General features: G+C 43.5%; 1 protein-coding gene across 1 annotated transcript; it reads right to left on the bottom strand.

Annotated features, from left to right (window-relative positions):
- Window positions 1-4: 4 nt before the first annotated feature.
- LOC138969656 (zinc finger protein 184-like) lies at window positions 5-24,361 on the bottom strand. The gene is made up of 4 exons (XM_070342514.1): window positions 24,233-24,361; window positions 7,300-7,474; window positions 5,247-6,278; window positions 5-4,752 (listed from the first exon to the last, which is right to left on the bottom strand). The coding sequence occupies exons 2-4, from the start codon at window positions 7,400-7,402 to the stop codon at window positions 2,558-2,560; spliced, it is 3,330 nt and encodes a 1,109-aa protein (XP_070198615.1). The 5' UTR covers window positions 7,403-7,474; window positions 24,233-24,361; the 3' UTR covers window positions 5-2,557.
- Between the last annotated feature and the right edge of the window lie 55 nt (window positions 24,362-24,416).

Raw genomic sequence — 24,416 nt, 5'->3', positions numbered from 1 at the left:
AGTAAAATGTTTTCAGTTTTTAATTAAAAACAAAAAAGACTTTTTCAAGAACCCATGTAATCAGTCACTATTGTAAATGCACCTGAGATCTATATGGACTCATAACTATCATAAAAAACACACACACTCACATCCACACTCAGACATTCTAAATGTAACTGAGTGCCCGAAGCACAAGAATCACCTTTGGAGGCAAAGCCAGTCAAATAGGATTGATATTTTAGAGCTAAGTTAATAGCCCTACAAAAACTGCTATGGGTACGCAAAGGTTTCAAAGACCATACCAGGAGACAACAGTAGCCGGGTCTCATCACAAACAGTTTTTTACAATTCGACAGGTGTCTAACAGGTGTCTAATGTACAAGAAACGTCGAGCTGGAGTTGGGTCCACTGGTGCCAGGGATTGGTCGTTGTCATGGGAACTGTTTGACGCGAACCGAATGTCTTCGGCCTCTAAGGCATTAACGTGACTACCAATGGCTGATATCTTTCTTTATTTGGTGTTTAACGTCGTTTTCAACCACGACGACAGGGAAAGGGGGGAGATGGGGTAGAGCCACTTGTCAATTGTTTCTTGTTCACAAAACAACGTCGTTTTCAACCACGCGACAGGGAAAGGGGGGAGATGGGGTAGAGCCACTTGTCAATTGTTTCTTGTTCACAAAAGCACTAATCAAAAATTTGCTCCAGGGGCTTGCAACGTAGTACAATATATGACCTTACATACTGCTTGACTAAAATCTTTACAAACATTGACTATATTCTATACAAGAAACACTTAACAAGGGTAAAAGGAGAAACAGAATCCGTTAGTCGCCTCTTACGACATGCTGGGGAGCATCGGGTAAATTCTTCCCGGATCCCCCTAACCCGCGGGGGGTCATGATCCGCTAACTTCCACCATTATTAGCGTTAGCAATTTTCACCCCCCTTTCCTAACCTAGGTGGTGGGTTCAAGTGCTAGTCATTCGGATGAGACGAAAAACCGAGGTCCCTTCGTGTACACTACATTGGGGTGTGCACGTTAAAGATCCCACGATTGACAAAAGGGTCTTTCCTGGCAAAATTGTATAGGCATTGATAAACAAGTCGCGTAAGGCGAAATTACTACATTTAGTCAAGCTGTGGAACTCACAGAATGAAACTGAACGTAGTCCGCCGCTAGTGCAAAAGGCAGCGAAAGTGACGAGCCTGTTTGGCGCTGTAGCGGTTGCGCTGTGCTTCATAGCACGCTTTACTGTACCTCTCTTGGTTTTAACTTTCTGAGCGTGTTTTTAATCCAAACATATCATATCTATATGTTTTTGGAATCAGGAACCGACAAGGAATAAGATGAAATAGTTTTTAAAACGATTTCGGAAATTTGATTTTAATCATAATTTTTATATTTTTAATTTTCAGAGCTTGTTTTTAATCCAAATATAACATATTTATGTTTTTGGAATCAGAAAATGATGAAGAATAAGATGAACGTAAATTTGGATCGTTTTATAATTTTATTTTTTTTACAATTTTCAGTTTTTTAATGACCAAAGTCATCAATTAATTTTTAAGCCACCATGTTGAAATGCAATACCGAAGTCCGGCCTTCGTCGAAGATTGCTTGGCCAAAATTTCAATAAATTTGATTGAAAAATGAGGGTGTGACAGTGCCGCCTCAACTTCTACAAAAAGCCGGATATGACGTCATCAAAGACATTTATCCAAAAAAAAAGAAAAAAAAGTCCGGGGATATCATTCCCAGGAACTCTCATGTTAAATTTCATAAAGATCGGTCCAGTAGTTTAGTCTGAATCGCTCTACACACACACACAGACACACACACACACAGACAGACAGACACACACACAGACACCACGACCCTTGTCTTGATTCCCCCTCTATGTTAAAACATTTAGTCAAAACTTGACTAAATGTAAAAATGTCCACCAAAAAAACCCGTGTGACTTGGAATAATAGGCCGTGAAAAGTAGGATATGCACCGAAATGGCTGGGATCTGCTGGTCGATGTGAATGCGTGATGTATTGTGTAAAAAATTCCATTTCACACGGCATAAATAGATCCCTGCGCCTTGAGTCCGAATCTGGAGATAAACGCGCGATATAAGACTTGATATAAAAATATAGGACACCCTTTATGAACGTACCAAGCACCACCCCATGAGTATATATGCATTGACCGGCACGGTTGGCCTAGTGGTAAGGCGTCCGCCCTGTGATCGGGAGGTCATGGGTTTGAACCCCGGCCAGGTCATACCTAAGACTTTAAAATTGGCAATCTAGTGGCTGCTCCGCCTGGCGTCTGGCATTATGGGGTTAGTGCTAGGACTGGTTGGTCCGGTGTCAGAATAATGTGACTGGTTGAGACATGAAGCCTGTGCTACGACTTCTGTCTTGTGTGTAGCGCACGTTATATGTCAAAGCAGCACCGCCCTGATATAGCCCTTCGTGGTCGGCTGGGCGTTAAGCAAACAAACAAACAAACAAAAAGTATATATGCATTTTCTCTCCTGTATGTGTTAACATGTGTCTCTTCAAAACACACACCTCTGTGAGTCTACCACATCTCTGACAACGCTTGCCTTTTCTCTCCTGTATGTTTTAACATGTGATTCTTCAAAACACCAAAACGGGCAAACCTAGCATCACATTCGGTGCATGCATGCCTTTTATCCCCTGTATGTGTTAACATGTGCCTCTTCAAATGACCAGACTGGGCAAATCTAGCATCACATTCGGTGCATGCATGCCTTTTCTCACCTGTGTGTGTGAACATGTGCTGCTTCAAATTACTAGACTGGGCAAATCTAGCATCACATTCGGTGCATGCATGCCTTTTCTCACCTATATGTGTGAACATGTGCTTCTTCAAAGTACTTGAATGGGCAAACCTAGCATCACATTCGGTGCATGCATGCCTTTTCTCACCTGTATGTGTGAACATGTGCTGCTTCAAATTACTAGACTTGGCAAATCTAGCATCACATTCGGTGCATGCATGCCTTTTCTCACCTGTATGTGTGAACATGTGCAGCTTCAAAGTACTTGAATGGGCAAACCTAGCATCACATTCGGTGCATGCATGTCTTTTCTCACCTGTATGTGTTAACATGTGCTTCTTCAAACTACTAGACTGGGCAAATCTAGCATCACATTCGGTGCATGCATGCCTTTTCTCACCTGTATGTGTGAACATGTGCTGCTTCAAAGTACTTGAATCGGCAAACCTAGCATCACATTCGGTGCATGCATGCCTTTTCTCACCTGTGTGTCTGAACATGTGCTTCTTCAAATTACTAGACTTGGCAAATCTAGCATCACATTCGGTGCATGCATGCCTTTTCTCACCTGTATGTATGAACATGTGCTGCTTCAAAGTACCTGAATGGGCAAACCTAGCATCACATTCGGTGCATGCATGCCTTTTCTCACCGGTATGTGTGAACATGTGCTGCTTCAAAGTACTTGAATGGGCAAACCTGGCATCACATTCGGTGCATGCATGCCTTTTCTCACCTGTGTGTCTGAACATGTGCTTCTTCAAATCACTAGACTTGGCAAATCTAGCATCACATTCGGTGCATGCATGCCTTTTCTCACCTGTATGTGTGAACATGTGCTGCTTCAAAGTACTTGAATGGGCAAACCTAGCATCACATTCGGTGCATGCATGCCTTTTCTCACCTGTGTGTCTGAACATGTGCTTCTTCAAATTACTAGACTGGGCAAATCTAGCGTCACACACAGTACATGCATGCCTTTTCTCTCCTGTATGTGTCAACATGTGTTGCTTCAGATGAGAAGACAGTGTGAACCTAGCATCACATTTTGTGCATAAATGCTTTTTCTCTCCAGTATGTGTTAACATGTGTCTATTTAAACTACCAGACAGCGTGAATTTTGCATAACACTCCCTGCATCCATGCTTCTTCTCGCCTGTATGTGTTAACATGTGTCTCTTCAAATTATCAGAGTCTGTGAACTTTGCATCACACTCAGAGCACACATGCTTTTTCTCACCTTTATGTTTATGTTTCAACATACGCTGCTTCACAGTACCAGACCGTGTGTCACTTGTCTCTCTTACTTCTTGTTCCAGCCAGGTGTCACTGTGAGTGTTGACTGCTGTCTGTGTTTCCGGTGTCTGTATCTTTCGTTTCAGCCAGGTATCACTGTGAGTGTTGACTGCAGTCTGTGTTTCCAGCGTCTGTATCTCTTGTTTCAGCCAGGTATCACTGTGAGTGTTGCCAGTAGTCTGTGTTTCCGGTGTCTGTATCTCTTGTTTCAGCCAGGTATCACTGTGAGTGTTGACTGCAGTTTGTACTGCTGGTGTTATTATCTCTTGTTTCAGCCAGGCATCACTGTGAGTGTTGACTGCAGTCTGTGTTTCTTGTGTCTGTATCTCTTGTTTTAGCCAGGTATCACTGTGAGTGTTGACTGCAGTCTGTGTTTCTTGTGTCTGTATCTCTTGTTTCAGCCAGGTATCACTGTGAGTGTTGACTGCAGTCTGTGTTTCTTGTGTCTGTATCTCTTGTTTCAGCCAGACATCATTGTGAGTGTTGACTGCAGTCTGTGTTTCTTGTGTCTGTATCTCTTGTTTCAGCCAGGTATCACTGTGAGTTTTGACTGCAGTTTGTACTGCTGGTGTTATTATCTCTTGTTTCAGCCAGACATCATTGTGAGTGTTGACTGCAGTCTGTGTTTCTTGTGTCTGTATCTCTTGTTTCAGCCAGGTATCACTGTGAGTGTTGACTGCAGTTGGTACTGCTTGTGTTATTATCTCTTGTTTCAGCCAAATATCACTGTGAGAGTTGACTACAGTCTAGTGTCTTTGGTGTCTGTATCTCTTGTTTCAGCCAAATATCACTGTGAGAGTTGACTACAGTCTAGTGTCTTTGGTGTCTGTATCTCTTGTTTCAGCCAGGTATCACTGTGAGTGTTGCCTGTAGTCTGTGTTTCCAGCGTCTGTATCTCTTGTTTCAGCCAGGTATCACTGTGAGTGTTGCCAGTAGTCTGTGTTTCCGATGTCTGTATCTCTTGTTTCAGCCAGGCATCATTGTGAGTGTTGACTGCAGTCTGTGTTTCTGGTGTCTGTATCTCTTGTTTCAGCCAGACATCATTGTGAGTGTTGACTGCAGTCTGTGTTTCTTGTGTCTCTATCTCTTGTTTCAGCCAGACATCACTGTGAGTGTTGACTGCAGTCTGTGTTTCTTGTGTCTCTATCTCTTGTTTCAGCCAGGTATCACTGCAAGTGTTGACTGCAGTCTGTGTTTCTTGTGTCTCTATCTCTTGTTTCAGCCAGGTATCACTGTGAGTGTTGACTGCAGTTTGTACTGCTGGTGTTATTATCTCTTGTTTCAGCCAGACATCATTGTGAGTGTTGACTGCAGTCTGTGTTTCTTGTGTCTGTATCTCTTGTTTTAGCCAGGCCTCATTGTGAGTGTCGACTGCAGTCTGTGTTTCTTGTGTCTGTATCTCTTGTTTCAGCCAGACATCATTGTGAGTGTTGACTGCAGTCTGTGTTTCTTGTGTCTGTATCTCTTGTTTCAGCCAGGTATCACTGTGAGTGTTGACTGCAGTCTGTGTTTCTTGTGTTTGTATCTCTTGTTTCAGCCAGGTATCACTGTGAGTGTTGCCTGTAGTCTGTGTTTGTGTTTGTATCTCTTGTTTCAGCCAGGCATCATTGTGAGTGTTGACTGCAGTCTGTGTTTCTTGTGTCTGTATCTCTTGTTTCAGCCAGGTATCACTGTGAGTGCTGACGGCAGATTGTGTTTCTGGTGTCTGTATCTCTTGTTTCAGCCAGGCATCATTGTGAGTGTTGACTGTAGTCTGTGTTTCTTGTGTCTGTATCTCTTGTTTCAGCCAGGTATCACTGTGAGTGCTGACGGCAGTTTGTACTGCTGGTGTTATTATCTCTTGTTTCAGCCAGACATCATTGTGAGTGTTGACTGCAGTCTGTGTTTCTTGTGTCTGTATCTCTTGTTTCAGCCAGGTATCACTGTGAGTTTTGACTGCAGTTTGTACTGCTGGTGTTATTATCTCTTGTTTCAGCCAGACATCATTGTGAGTGTTGACTGCAGTCTGTGTTTCTTGTGTCTGTATCTCTTGTTTTAGCCAGGTATCACTGTGAGTGCTGACGGCAGATTGTGTTTCTGGTGTCTGCACCTCATGGTTCAGCCTGGTATCCCTGTTGAGTCTGACTGCAGCTTGTCCTTGCAATGGCTGCACTGTAGCCACCATAGATTTGTTATCTGTGGTCACTGCCTCCCCCTCTTGTACTGGAAAAGAAAGGAGACACTGATTATGATCAGTTCACAATACAGTGTTGAACATTTCTTCGTTTGAAAAAAAACAAAAACAAAAAAACTTTTAGCAACACTATAATAGCTATGTCATTAAACATCAACCGTAAAACAAGACACTACTTAGTCTGGATTCCAGCATCAAATACATATACATTTTAGCAAAATAACTTAACAATCAAATTACAACAACATATTATAGCCACTTATGAACAATACCACGAGAATAGAAACACATGAACTTAAACAAGAAGAGCAAACGCTCGATCGAGTCACTTTCGCAGTTCTGAATATTATATGAGGCATCAGATGGACAGGAAGAAATTGCTATTCACAACACAATGCATACCTGAAGAATTCAAGACATACCTGTGACCTTGAAAAAGGTCAAAGGTCACCAAAGCAGACGTCAAAGTGTAGAGGTCACTGGGAGTCACGTTCACATAAAATTTGAGCCCGGTCACTTTTATAGTTTCCGAGAAAAGCCCAACGTTAAGTTGTGTGTTGCCGAACAGAAAAGGCTAGTTATCTCCCTTGTTTTTCTGATAACGTTCATAAAAGGCTACAGATGTAAATACTTTGATGTAAAGAATAATCCTACAAAGTTTCAATCACATCCGATGAACTTTGTCAAAGATATAAAATGTCTAATTTTTCCTTTGACGCTGACCTGTGACCTTGAAAAAGGTCAAAGGTCAACGAAACTATCGTTAAAGTGTAGAGGTCATTGGAGGTCACGACTAAACAAAATATGAGCCCGATCGCTTTGATAGTTTCCGAGAAAAGTCCAACGTTAAGGTGGTGTCTACGGCCGGCCGGCCGGACGGCCGGCCGGACAGACTAACACTGACCGATTACATAGTCACTTTTTCTCAAGTGACTCAAAAAGTCAGCGCAACAACAAGAGCAAGCATTCTGCGGGAAATTAAGGCACACGTTTTTAGCAGAGTTGTTGAATTTGTTCCTTTTTATGTCTGAGGTGTCTTGCTAGCCTTACCGGTTGACTGTGGTTCCGTCATGTGCCAACACTGCGGTAGGTCTTCAGCCACATCAATCTCTATCTTGACGTCGGACACAACTGATGTGTCCCTTTCCTCCATGTTGTAGAGAGAAGCCAAGGTCCCGGACTGTTCAGTGTTCAAGGCGCTTACGTTCCTGACTGGTCAATGTGCCTTTGTGGAAAAAAGGAAAAAAAATAATTTGAAAATCAGGGCAAAAGGCTCACTACATCAAAATTAATGATTATCAAAAAAATCCTTTTTACAAGATACTGTCACTTCTTTTTTTTCTCCTTCGCTTCTTCTACTGTTTTAGACATCCACTCCTGTGGCACGCACAAATGCTGCAGTCTTGTTTAGGGCCACCAGGTCGCCAAACAGCTTCTACAGGGGGGAGGTCTCATCTGGCCAAGCTGTGCTTCTTTATTCTTCCTTTTTACATTTAGTCAAGTTTTGACTATATGTTTTAAAATAGACGGGGAATCGAGATGAGGGTCATGATGTATGTGCGTGTGTATGTGTGACCTGAACCTGCCGGACATCGACTGGAAGACTGGCTGCATCAAAGGTAACCAGTACCGTACTTTCCGTGTCATAAGGCGCGACTTTTTTCCCTTGAGTTTGACCCCTGCGTCTTGTATAAGAGTTGTTCTTCAGTACTGGTGACAGAAAAGGGGAAAAGTGGACAAAATTCAAATCTCTAGTTTTGTTTTTGAAATATAACTTTTCATAAAGCAGAAACACTTTGTTTGTTTGTTTGTTTATTTGTTGCTTAACGTCCAGCCGACTACGCAGAGCCATATCAGGACGAGGAAGGGGGGGATGAAGGGGGCCACTTGTCAAGCGATTCCTGTTTACAAATGCACTAACCACAGAGATATAGAATAGAGCCACCAAGCGCCGCAAAACGTGCAGTAACCGAGACCCGCGCGCCGGCCATCGCGGTGTGCCCATTCTTTCGCTGGCACACCCTGTTTCGCTCTGTCCGGTCTTTGTTTTTTGAGAGCTACAATCTCAATACCACCTTGTTTAAACTTTATAATCATGTTAATAAAAAAGGCAAAGTTGTAGAATAATGATGCGTGTGTCTGTATGCTGCTTAATTTTGCTTTTTTAAATTTTATTATTATTGAAAATACTAACCTGTTGATTTTGTAGTAAGACATCTCTCTCTCTCTCTCTCTCTCTCTCTCTCTCTCTCTCTCTCTCTCTCTCTCTCTTATTCTCTCTTTTTTTCTTCCCCTCTCTCTCCCTCACCCTCTCTTTCTCTCTCTCCCTCTCTCTTTCTCTCCCTCTCCTCTTTCTCTCCCTCTCTCTCTCCTCTTTCTCTCTTTCACCCTCTCTCTCTCTTCCCCCTCTCTCTCTCTCTCTGGCTCTCTCTCTCTCTCTCTCTCTCTCTCTCTCTCTCTCTCTCAGTCGGTTTTCAGTGGGACCATTTGCCAGCACTGCTTTTTCTTTAGTTTTACTTTCAATTATATTGTATATTTATTGTATGGAGGACAATCGACTTCAACAATTCAGATTCGTTTGAAATACTCATGTTTTAATGATGAGATTGATGTATCGTTCATAAATAAGTTCACTCATGTGTTTGTACTTAATCATGTATTAAAGATTTTGGCTGAAAGATGTCAGGTTTGTTTGACTGATACAGACACTGACATGTTTCACTGATTGTAATAAGCTTGCTGTACATTCTTCTTTTGAGTACTCTTCTGTGTATAATGCTCGGATTTAAAGAATTTAGCTTTGACATGATTTCAGCCGACTTGTTTGGTTCGAAAACAAATGTATCAAGTTGCTGTTTCTTTTACAATGGAAACCCCCTTTTAAAGACACCCCCACCCTCAAATGGCTGTATCGTTTTTGTGTCACTCGTGTATACTGACTTAACCTTTGCCGGATGCCGCTTTTGACTACACACTCCCGACGATGCGGGTTTGTCTGAACCCATACATTTGAAAGAGGGTTTTTACCGTTTATTCCTCTAACGACGATGCGGGTTTGTCTGAACCCATACATTTGAAAGAGGGTTTTTACCGTTTATTTCTCTAACGACGGGGTGGGTTCAGGGAAACCCACAGCGCTACTTCAGTGGGTGCATCGAGTTTCTCCCTTCACCAACCTCTTGCAGGGGAGGGAGAGGGAGAGGGGGAGGGAGAGACTGAGAGAGACTGAGAGACTAAGAAAGAGAGAGAGAGAGAGAGAGACTAAGAAAGAGAGAGAGAGAGAGACTAAGAAAGAGAGAGAGAGACTAAGAAAGAGAGAGAGAGAGAGACTAAGAAAGAGAGAGAGAGAGAGAGTCTAAGAAAGAGAGTGAGAGACTAAGAAAGAGAGAGAGGGAGACTAAGAAAGAGAGAGAGGGAGACTAAGAAAGAGAGAGAGAGAGACTAAGAAAGAGAGAGAGACTAAGAAAGAGAGAGAGAGACTAAGAGAGAGAGAGAGAGAGACTAAGAAAGAGAGAGAGACTAAGAAAGAGAGAGAGAGAGACTAAGAAAGAGAGAGAGAGAGACAAAGAAAGAGAGAGAGAGACTAAGAAAGATAGAGAGAGAGAGACAAATAAGAAAGAGAGAGAGAGAGAGACTAAGAAAGAGAGAGAGAGACTAAGAAAGAGAGAGACAAAGAAAGAGAGAGAGAGAGACTAAGAAAGAGAGAGAGAGAGAGAGACTAAGAAAGAGAGAGAGAGAGACTAAGAAAGAGAGAGAGAGAGAGACTAAGAAAGAGAGAGAGAGAGACTAAAAAAGAGAGAGAGAGACTAAGAAAGAGAGAGAGAGAGACTAAGAAAGAGAGAGAGACTAAGAGAGAGAGAGGCTAAGAAAGAGAGAGAGAGAGAGAGAGAGACTAAGAAAGAGAGAGAGAGAGACTAAGAAAGAGAGAGAGAGACTAAGAAAGAGAGAGAGAGAGACTAAGAAAGAGAGAGACTAAGAAAGAGAGAGAGAGACTAAGAAAGAGAGAGAGAGACTAAGAAAGAGAGAGAGACTAAGAAAGAGAGAGACTAAGAAAGAGAGAGAGAGAGACTAAGAAAGAGCTAGAGAGAGAGAGAGACTAAGAAAGAGAGAGAGACTAAGAAAGAGAGAGACTAAGAAAGAGAGAGAGACTAAAAGAGAGAGAGAGAGACTAAGAAAGAGAGAGAGAGACAAAGAAAGAGAGACTAAGAAAGAGAGAGAGACTAAGAGAGAGAGAGAGACAAAGAAAGAGAGACTAAGAAAGAGAGACTAAGAAAGAGACTAAGAAAGAGAGAGAGAGAGACTAAGAAAGAGAGAGAGAGAGAGACTAAGAAAGAGAGAGAGAGACTAAGAAAGAGAGAGAGAGACTAAGAAAGAGAGAGCGAGAGACTAAGAAAGAGAGAGAGGGAGACTAAGAGAGAGAGAGACTAAGAAAGAGACAGAGACAGAGACTAAGAAAGAGAGAGAGAGATACTAAGAAAGAGAGAGAGAGACAGAGAGACAGAGACAGAGACAGAGAGTCAGATAGACAGACAGTCAGATAGACGGATAGACAGATAGACGGATAGACAGACAGACAGACAGACAGAGCAACTGACAACAGACATACAGACAGAGAGATACGGACAGACAGACAGAGAGACAGACAGTCTCTTGGAGACAAACAGGCAGACAGACACTGTTCCGCCGCTTTGGTAATTATGGGTGTAGCAGAACCCGCGCCGTCGGCAGAGGGATAGTTACAATCACTACTACTCTTTAAAAGTATGGGTTTGTGTGAACCCGCGCCATCGGTAGTGTTTATGTAAATTATCATAATCAATTAATTCTGATGTTTTGTCATGTACACACTAAAAATTTGCAGACAGAGAGCAAATTAGGTGTGTGAGAGATACTTAAAATTTCAAAACGATACCTTTAATGGTTCCAGAGTTACAATGATTTTAGTGTGTCTCTGGGTACAGGTGAACCCAGGAAGCACGGCAAAGGTTAAATTGACAAATTTAGCTTTGATGTCACTATTGCATTTCCTATTACGGCAAAGATTGTTTCATTTACAGAGAGAGAGAGAGAGAGAGAGAGAGAGAGAGAGAGAGAGAGAGAGAGAGAGAGAGAGAGAGAGAGAGAGAGAGACAGAGAGAGAGACAGAGACACAGAGAGAGACAGAGAGGTGGATAAGGGTGGGGGCGAAAGAGAGAGAGACAGAGAGAGAGAGAGAGAGAGAGAGAGAGAGAGAGAGAGAGAGAGAGAGACAGAGACAGAGACAGAGACAGAGAGAGACAATGACAATGACAATGACAATTCTTTATTTAACGAGGGTAGTAGATTAAGCAGTAGTCTGCTTTTGTACATCCAGCCCTCGCCCTAAAGATCAATCAATCAATCAATCAATATGAGGCTTATATCGCGCGTATTCCGTGGGCATGGGTACAGATCTAAGCGCAGGGATTTATTTTTTTATTTTTTTATTTTTTAACTTTTATTTTATGCAATTTATATCGCGCACATTTTCAAGGCGCAGGGATTTATTTATGCCGTGTGAGATGGAATTTTTTTACACAATACATCACGCATTCACATCGGCCAGCAGATCGCAGCCATTTCGGCGCATATCCTACTTTTCACGGCCTATTATTCCAAGTCACACGGGTATTTTAGTGGACATTTTTATCTATGCCTATACAATTTTGCCAGGAAATACCCTTTCCTGGACCCTTTTGTCAATCGTGGGATCTTTAACGTGCACACCCCAATGTAGTGTACACGAAGGGACCTCGGTTTTTCTCATCCGAAAGATGAATAAAGAGAGACTAACTACAAAAAATGAAATAAAAATACAAGATAAAAAAAATAGAAAAAAAAGAAAAACTAAAATTCTACATTTTAACAGATAACTAAAGTGAAAACACATTATACATATATGCACACAAAATGCATTGCATTGAGGTCAATTGCGAGTTAATTGATGTGAATTAAGTGGTATGGTGCAGCTTGCACTTTTTCAACATCATGCGAGAGAGAGAGAGCGAGAGAGAGAGAGAGAGAGAGAGAGAGAGAGAGAGAGAGAGAGAGAGAGAGAGAGAGAGACATCATGCGAGAGAGAGAGAGAGAGAGAGAGAGAGAGAGAGAGAGAGAGAGAGAGAGAGAGAGAGAGAGAGAGAGAGAGAGAGGTTTATGAATAACATCTACAAATTTGTTTAACTTTGTCATCTTGATGTTTGCTTCGTCTGATTGGCTTCTCTTGTGACACTAACTGGTTTTGCATCATTTTTTTAATTGTTATAAAATTAATGTTCTTGGTTTCGTATAACCTTTTTGTCTCAATCTGTCTGACAGTCTCTGTCTCAGGTGTGTGTGTGTGTGTGTGTGTGTGTGTGTGTGTGTGTGTGTGTGTGTGTGTGTGTGTGTGTGTGTGTGTTTTCGTTCGTTCGTTCGTGTGTGTGACTGTGCGCCCGGTTTTTTCTCTCTTTCGATCAGTGTAACGTATTTAGTATGCGGTAAGAAATACCATTCTCCCCCTTCCATCCACCAGGTACCGCCACTAGCAGATCATATTATTTTCTGAATAGTTTCTTCATTACTCAATAACATTATGCCAGCTGATTCTAATCAACCAACGGAGATAAGAAGCCCAGTGTGCCACATTCCCACTGAAATGTACACTGCTCAGGCTGTGGGATGGGCACAGCGAAATGGCGGCCCGGTAGCTGCAATCGTTTCCCCTGCCAGCACAGCGCTTGGTGGCTCTATTCTATATCTCTGTGGCACTAACCCATTACTTGTGTCCCAGCAGGCTTTAGTAAAACTAAATTAATACCTACTGGAAGATTACCAGTTTCCAGTATGTTAAATAGGCTTAACCTATCTACTGCTGGACTTACATCAGAACACTAACAGATTAAACTATACATGAATCGCGAGACAAGCGGCAAGAGAAGAGATTTTTGGAAAAAATACAGGTGAATGAGCAAGAAGGCAGAAAAAAGAAAAGAATTCATGAAGAAAAAGAGAGCATGACAGGAAAGAGGAACCAAAAATCTACCTAACAGCAAACTAGAAAGCTCCTGCGGTTCCAAAAACAGGAGGGGCCTTTAATTTCATAACCGCAGTGCCCCACTGCGGGAAGCAGAAACACTGTAGTATCTGATTTACAACAAAAAAATCACTGATTCACATGGTTCTTACATAATATTACTTTTAAAGCTGGTTTTTGTATGTCTGTGTGTGTGTTTGTAAGATAACGACAGGCTCCGAAACGGTTGCACCGACTGAGACGGGAATTGCAGAGAATGTTCTTTTCCACTCGAATCGTGTCATAGTGTACTTTTGGAATAGCAAATTTGAAAGGATTCTGTAAAAGAAACGGGGGAAAACATTTGACATCCTTTGAGCTATGGAGGATCCTGGATGTCAAGGCTCTCGAAACTTGGTCTTGGTAACAAAGACAATTCTGTGACGTCACGCTCTCTCTCTCTCTCTCTCTTGGATTATAAGTGGTGTGATACGAACATGCGCAGCGTTCTCCGCTCTGTTCTGATTTAATAAGTCATGTAACACGACCGTTCGCAGCGAACATAATTATGTATGTGTGTGTGTGTGTGTGTTTGTTTGTTTGTTTGCTTAACGCCCAGCCGACCACGAAGGGCCATATCAGGGCGGTGCTGCTTTGACATAATCGTGCGCCACACACAAGACAGAAGTCGCAGCACAGGCTTCATGTCTCACCCAGTCACATTATTCTGACACCGGACCAACCAGTCCTAGCACTAACCACATAATGCCAGACGCCAGGCGGAGCAGCCACTAGATTGCCAATTTTAAAATCTTAGGTATGACCCGGCCGGGGTTCGAACCCACGACCTCCCGATCACGGGGCGGACGCCTTACCACTAGGCCAACCATGCCGGTGTGTGTGTGTGTGTGCGTGTGTGTGTGTGTGTTTGCGTGCATGCGTTGGTGTAAGTGCGTACGCGCGCGTGTGCACGTGTGCTCGCTCTCTCTCGCTCTCTCTCTTGCCGCAAGCAAAAGACGTGTACATACAAATATCTCTCTCTTCTCTGTGCGGGTTAACAAGTCGTGTAATACGAACGCGCTGCAGCGCGTGTAAACATAAACGAGTATAATGTGTGTGTGTGGTGTGTGCGTGTGTAAGCGCCCGAACCTATTAGAGGGTTTCCTGAAAAAAAACGCCCCCCCCCCCCCTCCCCACCACCGATCCGCCCCTGTGCTTCAAGTTGTGTCTCTTTCTTCCCTATAGTTTTGGATTTTTCTCAAATGGTTAAACGGGGAGATCAAAGAGGTTATAAGCTGAAACAAAGGTCCGACTCTTGATTTGTTGCTCTGTACTCTGAACTTTTTTTTCCATTTTGTTATTCTAAAATGTTGTGCAGTGCAGTGTTACAAAAAGAAGACTGGTGTCTTCAACCACTGCCTGTGGTGTCAGATCAAGACTACAGTTATAATTCACAAAACTCATGCACACGATTATGTTTTTGTACAATCGAACCTGTTTAAAGAGACCACCAAAGAGAAGTGGTCTCTTTAGAGCGGTGGTCTCTTAGACAGGTGATTAATATAGTCGTAAAAACCGTCGGGGATCCTTTGGGGTGGTCTTTAATGGGCATGATGTGGTCTTTATGGACAGGTGGTCTCAAGGTAAGGTTCGACTGTACAATCTGTTTTGGATGAACGTATTCGTCTTTGCACAATGATCTAAAATTAATTAACCTGATTTTGCAACTGAAGGAGATCACTGATTCAATTAATGCACACTGGGATGATTTTTGACACTATCATGAATTATCAACCTTATATTCTACACACACACTGACATACACACACACACACACACTGTGACACACACGCACACACTAGGCCGCCCCCCCCCCCCACACACACACATACACACAAAGAAACACATTCATCTTCTGTGAAATGCACAAGCACCACCACAAACGCGAGAGACACTCATATGCTGATTAAATGTATAAATAACCGGCAAAACAAACAATTCCTCTTGTAAAATTCCAAACTCCGAAGGATGATTTGAATTCGTGTGTTTTGTCCAGTTTGGGGTTAGCTTGTCACATGTGAAATTCCTGACTTTGTTCCATCTTTGAGTGTACTGACTCATCACGCACTTTCCTTGTCGCACTGGTACCCCCCCCCCCCCCCCCCCCCACACACACACACACACAGCAACAAATTTGGATATTCGGCCCTCCTTCTCAGCTGTCTCAGATATACTCGAAGTATATTTTGCGAATTTATGTTGCCAAATAGATCATAGATCAATATTTCACTACACGGATCGATGCACAGCCGAAATAGGTGTGACTTTCACACTACCTATGACTACTTACCAGCAGTAGCTCACGAAAAACAGAGAATAACAGATCTAAAAAAAAAATAGATCCGTTACAGCAATTCGCTCAAGAACAGTTACTCCGGTTATTTGTGTTTAGTTATTTCCCCTGCAGTCAGTTTCCTTGCAGTCGCGTAGTGAAATTAAGTCATTGGAAGATTTTTCGAGTCGTCTCAGTCTATTGGGCACGGTAAGTTCTATGCTGACAAAAGTCACTTTCGGACAACACGACGATTGACTTAATTTATGAGCCCAAATGTAACAATATCGACAAGAATGTATGCATTTGACATTAAATGAAACATTCATAGGCAGTTTCCAACTCACCAGATCTGCCAAAGAACCTTCATTCGTGAAAAACGATGATTTTAATCCGACAGGTATCGGAAACAATCTCTTGGTAACCTGCGTTTCTCCTTCCGAAGCGAAGTGACGGCGCCACATTTGTTTGTTTAAGGCTGTTTATCGCGAAACAACACAGTTGAAATTTGTGTGTAAAATACCATAAATGTGTGGCGTGTAATCTCCGAATCAGTTCGTTATAGATCTGCGTTTCGATGGTAATTCAGTTAGCGTGGATTTACTTTAAATCGAAGGCGAAGGTAACCTGCGTGAGCAAATTTGATTGCAATATTTTATACAGGAAGTACATTTTAATGATTCTGACTCAGTCTTGTAGATCTGTTATGCAGTGTGTTGGTAGTGTATCTGCTTTTCTACTATGAAGCTCATTTGGAGTGATACGCTAATCGAAGTGGGGTACCCTATGTGGGACATCAGCCGTATGCAGATTACGCCTCAGAACACTCTCGTATTTCACAAAGACAACAATAATTCGCAACATTTCAAGAACTGCATCAGTTTTATTAGATACTATTTCAACAAAAACAGCACAAACACGACTATTATCAACAACACAGAACGGGAGGTAAGTCTTCAAAGACGCACCAAGTGTGCGTTCCCGTTTTTGGACGCCATTTTTGCTAGCATTTTCACAGTAAATCTTAATATTTCCATCCGCGCACACACAGAAACATCACTCTCTCAGACATCAAAGAAGACCGCCCCATAGGTTAAACTCGGTCACTGAGTACAAGGCAACCCAGCTATCACAATGGACCTGCCTTTGATCTCGCCGCACACACAGAAACATCACTCTCTCAGACATCATAGAAGACCGCCCCATAGGTTAAACTCGGTCACTGAGTACAAGGCAACCCATCTATCACAATGGACCTACCTTTGATCTCGCCTCACACACAGAGCACACATATTTCCACTCTGTATTCTTCCTTTAATGTGCGGCTTATTTTCATTCTTCGACCGTTTGTTACCGGTATACTTTTTCAATCTTGGTGCGCCCTATCGGCCCCCTGCGCCCAATGGGTGACTGAATTACAATTTTTTGTAAAAAGAAGGGGGTGCGCCTTATGCGCTGTAGCGCCTTGTCACCCGGAAAGTACGGTACCCCAAGGCAACAAACCAGGCATACCTCGCCAAATGCCAGGACGCCGGCCTATTCCAAGCAAACCTTGAACCAACAAGAGGCCAAGCAGTGCTGGACTACTTTTTTTACAAATAGGCCCAGCCTCATCAGCAAGATCGGTACAATCCTGGGACTGAGTGACCATGACATTGTCATGGTTGACAGCAACATCAAGCCAGTCAAGGTCAAACCAGTCCCCCGCTCCGTCCACCTGTGGGGCATGGCCGACACCCAAGCAATGAAGAGAGACATAGAGTCCTTTACACAAGACCTGCTGCGTGTCGGCCAGGACAAAACATCAGTCCAAGAAACATGGGACAAAATACACAGCGCCCTTTTGAAGGCGCTCAAAGACCATGTACACACCAAAGTCTGCTCAACCAAGCACCACCAACCCTGGGTTAACCAAACCATCAAACGCCTCTCCAGAAGAAAGAATCGTGCCTGGAAGAGAGAGAAAAGGTCCCAGAGGAGAGCAGACTGGGATCGTTTCAAGACCCTGCAAAAGAAAACCAGGAAGACGTGCAGGTCAGCGCATTTTACCTACGTCACTGACCTTATCTCAGAAGAGGGTAACCTGAAGAAGATGTGGACTTACATCAAGAGTAAGAAATGCGACGCGACAGCGATCCCTCAGTGAAGGCCAACATATTAAACGAGCAATTCTGCTCAGTCTTTACTGAGGAAAACAAAACCAGCATCCCGGATCTTGGCGAAAGCCCCCACTCCAACATGCCTGACATGGAGGTGTCGACAGCTGGCGTGTTAAAGCTGCTGAAAAACCTAAACCCCCGCAAGGCAGCTGGGCCTGACAACATTCCATGCCGCCTGCTTGTCGTAGTGGAAATCACCCCAGCACTTGCACATCTTTTCAGGATGTCCATCACAACCGGCAGCCTCCCTGATCGTTCTTCCCGTCAGCGATCCGCCTCTGGAATACCTTCCCCCAAGAGGCTGTGAGCGCAGACTCCGGCCCCGAGGCCTTCAAGACCATCGTTGAGGCCTGGCTCCAAGGCGCGAGCCCATAAGCACCCCCTGTCAGAATCCACTCCCTCTGTTACCCCCTCCCCTCCGCATTAGATTCACCTACCCTTGCATAGATTTCCTTCCCCTCTCTCATTAGACCCATCCCCCCTCTCCATCCCTTGCAACCCATAGTTTGTTTGTTTGTTTGCTTAACGCCCAGCCGACCACGAAGGGCCATATCAGGGCGGTGCTGCTTTGACATATAACGTGCGCCACACACAAGACAGAAGTCGCAGCACAGGCTTCACGTCTCACCCAGTCACATTATTCTGACACCGGACCAACCAGTCCTAGCACTAACCCCATAATGCCAGACGCCAGACGGAGCAGCCACTAGATTGCCAATTTTGAAGTCTTAGGTATGACCCGGCCGGGGTTCGAACCCACGACCTCCCGATCACGGGGCGGACGCCTTACCACTAAGCCAACCGTGCAGGTGCAACCCATAGTAATTAGTAGTGATATACATGTAGGTAGAATCTATTACTCTTGCTCCATATTGTTCGTCCTGTTTGTATTGTTTCGTCTGGGCCCAGTAAAAATTGCTGCGCTAGGTAGCGCTGGGTGGTAGGCTAGCCCCTCAGCCCAGGGCCTGAAATCGAGCGCCACGGCAAATCATGTAGCGAAAGCAATAGCTTGCCTACCAACCCACCACTGTTTTGATTTTCGTAGGTACACTATCCACTTTATCTTTCACTCTAGGGAAATTAGGCGCACCAACCAAAATGAGGATCGTTGCCCTGTAAAGGGATTTCCTCACGAATATGAAGAAGATTTTGTTTGTTTGTTTGCTTAACGCCCAGCCGACCACGAAGGGCCATATCGGGGCGGTGCTGCTTTGACATATAACGTGCGCCACACACAAGACAGAAGTCGCTGCACAGGCTTCATGTCTCACCCAGTCACATTATTCTGACACCGGACCAACCAATCCTAGCACTAACCCCATAATGCCAGACGCCAGGCGGAGCAGCCACTAGATTGCCAATTTTAAAGTCTTAGGTATGACCCGGCCAGGGTTCGAACCCACGACCTCCCGATCACGGGGCGGATGCCTTACCACTAGACCAACCGTGCCGGTATTATGAAGAAGCAGAAGAGAGTTCCTAGGCATGATAAAATTGATATCCCCAGAAATATCTTTCATTTTGTTGATAAATGTCTTTAATGACGTCATATCCAGAGTTGGAGGCTTAAAAATTCAGGTAATCTTGAACTTTAGCGTGTTAAATTCATAGCTCAGAATCCAGTGACATTCTTTACTTATTTTTGATACAAGTTCATGTAAGCAAGCTAAAGAACATTTGTCGTGAAATTAACTGACGGATTGAGCTCCAAAGTTAAGCATAATTAATTAATTTGGTTGTTCAATCGACGAAAATGCACCGTAAATGGCGTACGTTGTCAAGCATGGGACATCATTTACTATACAAAAGAGTTGTTTCCCTTGTCCCGTTCATACGGACCTTCTTTGACCCATGTAAACGAAATGCATTCGTACAGTTCATCGGAGTTCATTCCGTAACTTCAAAGGGATCTAAAATGACTTGTTATGATTACAAGTGCAGGTTCTACAAATTTGGAGACTTAAATGCCTCTGAATTATGAGCTATGAATTTAACACGCTAAAGTTCAAGATTACCAAAATTCATTTGTCTAATGAGTGTGCTCAATTTTTGTTTGTTTGTTTGTTTGCTTAATGCCCAGCCGACCACGAAGGGCCATATCAGGGCGGTGCTGCTTTGACATATAACGTGCGCCACACACAAGACAGAAGTCGCAGCACAGGCTTCATGTCTCACCCAGTCACATTATTCTGACACCGGAACAACCAGTCCTAGCACTAACCCCATAATGCCAGACGCCAGGCGGAGCAGCCACTAGATTGCCAATTTTAAAGTCTTAGGTATGACCCGGCCGGGGTTCGAACCCACGACCTCCCGATCACGGGGCGGACGCCTTACCACTAGGCCAACCGTGCCGGTCAATGCATATATACTCCTGGGGTGGTGCTTGGTACGTTCATAAAGGGTGTCCTATATTATTATATGAAGTCTTATATCGCGCGCGTATCTCCAGACTCGGACTCAAGGCGCAGGGATCTATTTATGCCGTGTGAGATGGAATTTTTTACACAATATATCACGCATTCACATCGACCAGCAGATCGCAGCCATTTCGGCACATATCCTACTTTTCACGGCCTATTATTCCAAGTCACACGGGGTTATTTGGTGGACATTTTTACATTTAGTCAAGTTTCGACTAAATGTTTTAACATAGAGGGGGAATCGAGACGAGGGTCGTGGTGTATGTGTGTGTCTGTGTGTGTGTGTGTAGAGCGATTCAGACTAAACTACTGGACCGATCTTTATGAAATTTGACATGAGAGTTCCTGGGAATCATATCCCCGGACATGTTTTTCATTTTTTTGATAAATGTCTTTGATGACGTCATATCCGGCTTTTTGTAAAAGTTGAGGCGGCACTGTCACACCCTCATTTTTCAATCAAATTGATTGAAACTTTGGCCACGCAATCTTCGACGAAGGCCGGACTACGGTATTGCATTTCAGCATGGTGGCTTAAAAATTAATTGATGATTTGGTCATTAAAAATCTGAAAATTGTTATAAAAAAAATAATTTTAAAACGATCCAAATTTACGTTCATCTTATTCTTCCTCATTTTCTGATTCCAAAAACATATAAATATGTTATATTTGGATTAAAAACAAGCTCTGAAAATTAAAAATATAAAAATTATGATTCAAATCAAATTTCCGAAATCGTTTTAAAAACTATTTCATCTTATTCCTTGTCGGTTCCTGATTCCAAAAACATATAGATATGATATGTTTGGATTAAAAACACGCTCAGAAAGTTAAAACAAAGAGAGGTACAGTAAAGCGTGCTATGAAGCACAGCGCAACCGCTACAGCGCCAAACAGGCTCGTCACTTTCACTGCCTTTTGCACTAGCGGCGGACTACGTTCAGTTTCATTCTGTGAGTTCCACAGCTTGACTAAATGTAGTAATTTCGCCTTACGCGACTTGTTTATCTATGCCTATACAATTTTGCCAGGAAAGACCCTTTTGTCAATCGTGGGATCTTTGACGTGCACACCCCAATGTAGTGTACACGCTGGGACATCGGTTTTTCGTCTCATCCGAATGACTAGCACTTGAACCCACCACCTAGGTTAGGAAAGGGAGGTGAAAATTGCTAACGCCCTGATCCAGGGTCGAACTCTCAACCTCTCACTTCCAAGCGCAAGTGCGTTACCACGCGGCCACCCAGTCCAAAGTTGACTGCGCGAAATTTGCTTCGCGAAGCTGACAGCACGGAGATATAGCACTGAGTTTTCGGTCAAATGACTTTGCGAAGTTTTTGCGAAGTCGACTTCTGGCTCAATTAAGGCGGACAGCCTTAATTAAGGTCTTGTGATTTGAAGCAACATTTGTTGACCCATACAGGAGAGGTAGAGGTTACATGCCGAGTCTCAGTGATTATTAAAAATAATGGTCGAAGTTAGCGGATCATGATCCCCCGCGGGTTAGGGGGAAGAATTTACCCGATGCTCCCCAGCATGTCGTAAGAGGCGACTAACGGATTCTGTTTCTCCTTTTACCCTTGTTAAGTGTTTCTTGTATAGAATATAGTCAATGTTTGTAAAGATTTTAGTCAAGCAGTATGTAAGAAATGTTAAGTCCTTTGTACTGGAAACTTGCATTCTCCCAGTGCCGGTCTAGTGTGCTCAATGGAGTTCTCATTAAAATTGATTGTTAGCTCACAGATTTTAATTTAAATTGATGGCATTGTATTTCTCATCATTCGCTGTTCTTTCTTTATTTGGTGTTTAACGTCGTTTTCAACCACGAAGGTTATTGGTGGCCGAGTGGTAACGCACTTGCGCTCGGAAGCGAGAGGTTGCGAGTTCGACCCTGGGTCAGGGCGTTAGCAATTTTCTCACCCCTTTCCTAACCTAGGTGGTGGGTTCAAGTGCTAGTCTTTCGGATGAGACGAAAAACCGAGGTCCCTTCGTGTACACATAGACCAAATAGCCTGGACCGCCAACTCGTCACGTGACCCTTCGAGGTTACGACTTTGGGACTTTCAGGGGCGCGTTGCGACCGGTTTGAAAGGCCAGCGATTCGAAGACAGTGAAAAGAAAGCACGCTCCAGTTATTTGTGACAATGGGAGGTGACAATGAACTGGATTTTCCAAAACTCCAAACTAAACTTAACAAAACTCACCAAAAAACATGTTCCATATGCACTTTTGCTGAGTTTATTTTAGTATTTTCAGAACTTACCTCGGCAACTTCGTATATACACACACAAAATACAGCTTTTTCCGTATAAACAGGCAGGTGGGGATATTTCAATAAGAGAGAGACAGAGAGACACTTGCACAGACGTAATACAGACAGGTGGGGATATTTAAATAGGTCCCCCAATTTTTAGTATGTACCCCCCATACATCAACTCCCCTTACTTCTCTCTCTTTTCCCCAAAAAAGAACCCTTTTGAGTGGAAATGTGTGTTTGTCAGTCATGCTGTGTGTATATATATATACTCCCGATATACCCCCAACTCCTTCTTTGCGCTATGTACAGAAAGTACTGAGTTGGGGGTATATCGGGAGTATATAATATAGACAGTCCAGGGGAGAGTAGCACTTCTTACTTCATTAAGCTACAAATTATTTGCTATTACTATTATTATTGCTATTATTATTATGAACCAACCACTTCCTTCGCTGCACTTGCCCACCTGCCGTGTTTTCCGCCGACGGGGCCGAAATCGCGTGTGGCCCGTGCACTTGTAAGTTATTCCTTACTCTTTAATTATTTACTATTATTATTATTATTGTTATTACTATTATTTTTATTATGAACAAATCATTTCCTTCGCTGCACTCGCCCACCTGCCGTGTTTCCGCCGGCGGGGCCGAGGTCGCGTGTGTCCCGTGCGTCCCGTGCGCTAGGCTTATAGTTAATGCCACATTACATTCATATATTCCATGTGTCACCTTAGGTGTATATATTAGATTAGACAGCCAGCCTCTGCCTACCATATCTGAGACGTCCGTCTCTTTTGGGAGGAGGAGGGTGGCCTTTGTAGCTGTGCGAGAGTATGCGAACGACTGTGTATGACAGTGTAAATAGCCTATCCTCTTTTTCTCACCCCCACCCCAGAGGGGGTTACAGAGACACATCTCTGGCCTCCTCACCTGATCCCCTTCCCATGCCTCTGTAGACAGAGGGTGCCATAAAGGCGTTGATGAATAAACCGACATAAAGTCGCAGCCCTGTACATATGTTTTTAACCGGCCAGTATAGGTCCTAGGGAGGACCGGGTTTGCTTTTCGCCAGTTGACTAGCCGCCGAATCCACAAGTACGTAGAGGGTGCCTCAGCTTCTCCACCACGACCCTCCTTGGTCTGACACTCACTCCTTTGCCATGATCAGTCGGATGCCACTTTTCACAATTTTATTCTAAAGTACCAACAAATCAAATCAATTCCCTTCCGGAATAGCAACGTTCCACGTTTCTTGAATACAAAAGCATTTCTGCCTCGGAATGAAAGAATAAATCTCTACAATCGTGTATCTCCTGCAAGGAATTGATTTTAAATCCTGTTCTTCCAGCATTTCCATTACGGAAAGTAAAAGGTGTTTTTGTTTTTTTTGTTTTTTTTGTTTTTTTTGTTTTGTTTTGTTGTTGCTCATCTTCACCCAGGCACACATCGTAGAGCTTCGGCTCTGATATCTTTGACCCAAATTGCTCTAAGCAGAGAGGTCGTTAAACTGTATTTTCGTCGAGAGTAGCACTGATTTCAAGTTCAGTCTACTTGAAGTGGTTCTCTCCCCGAAATACAAGAAACACTTAACAAGGGTAAAAGGAGAAACAGAATCCGTTAGTCGCCTCTGACGACATGCTGGGGAGCATCGGGTATATTCTTTCTCGTCCCAACCAATATGGGACTCCCCCTAACCCGCGGGGGGTATCATTCGCTGTGAGAGAGAAAAACTAAAGAGAGAGAGACAGAGAGCGTCAACCTAGCTTAATGTATCTGTGCGGGCAATGCACGTCGATAAAATCTCACCTTTTGCATCTCCCGTTGTTCACAATCACAGCAAAGAACTAAGGTACGCAGGCTTCTTTTACGCTGTGGTGACACACGTGGTCTTCCGTCGACTTTACCTGGGCTTGGTCAGCTCCTATCATTGTGGTCTACGGCCGTAGAATGATTTCCCTTAGACCTTATTACGTCTTTTTACCGAAAACTG

This window comes from Littorina saxatilis, linkage group LG6 (genome assembly GCF_037325665.1).
Source record: "Littorina saxatilis isolate snail1 linkage group LG6, US_GU_Lsax_2.0, whole genome shotgun sequence".
NCBI classification, from domain to species: Eukaryota; Metazoa; Mollusca; class Gastropoda; order Littorinimorpha; family Littorinidae; genus Littorina; species Littorina saxatilis.
The sequence above is the reverse complement of the archived record's forward strand: the minus strand, read 5'-3'. Positions and strand labels throughout refer to the sequence as shown.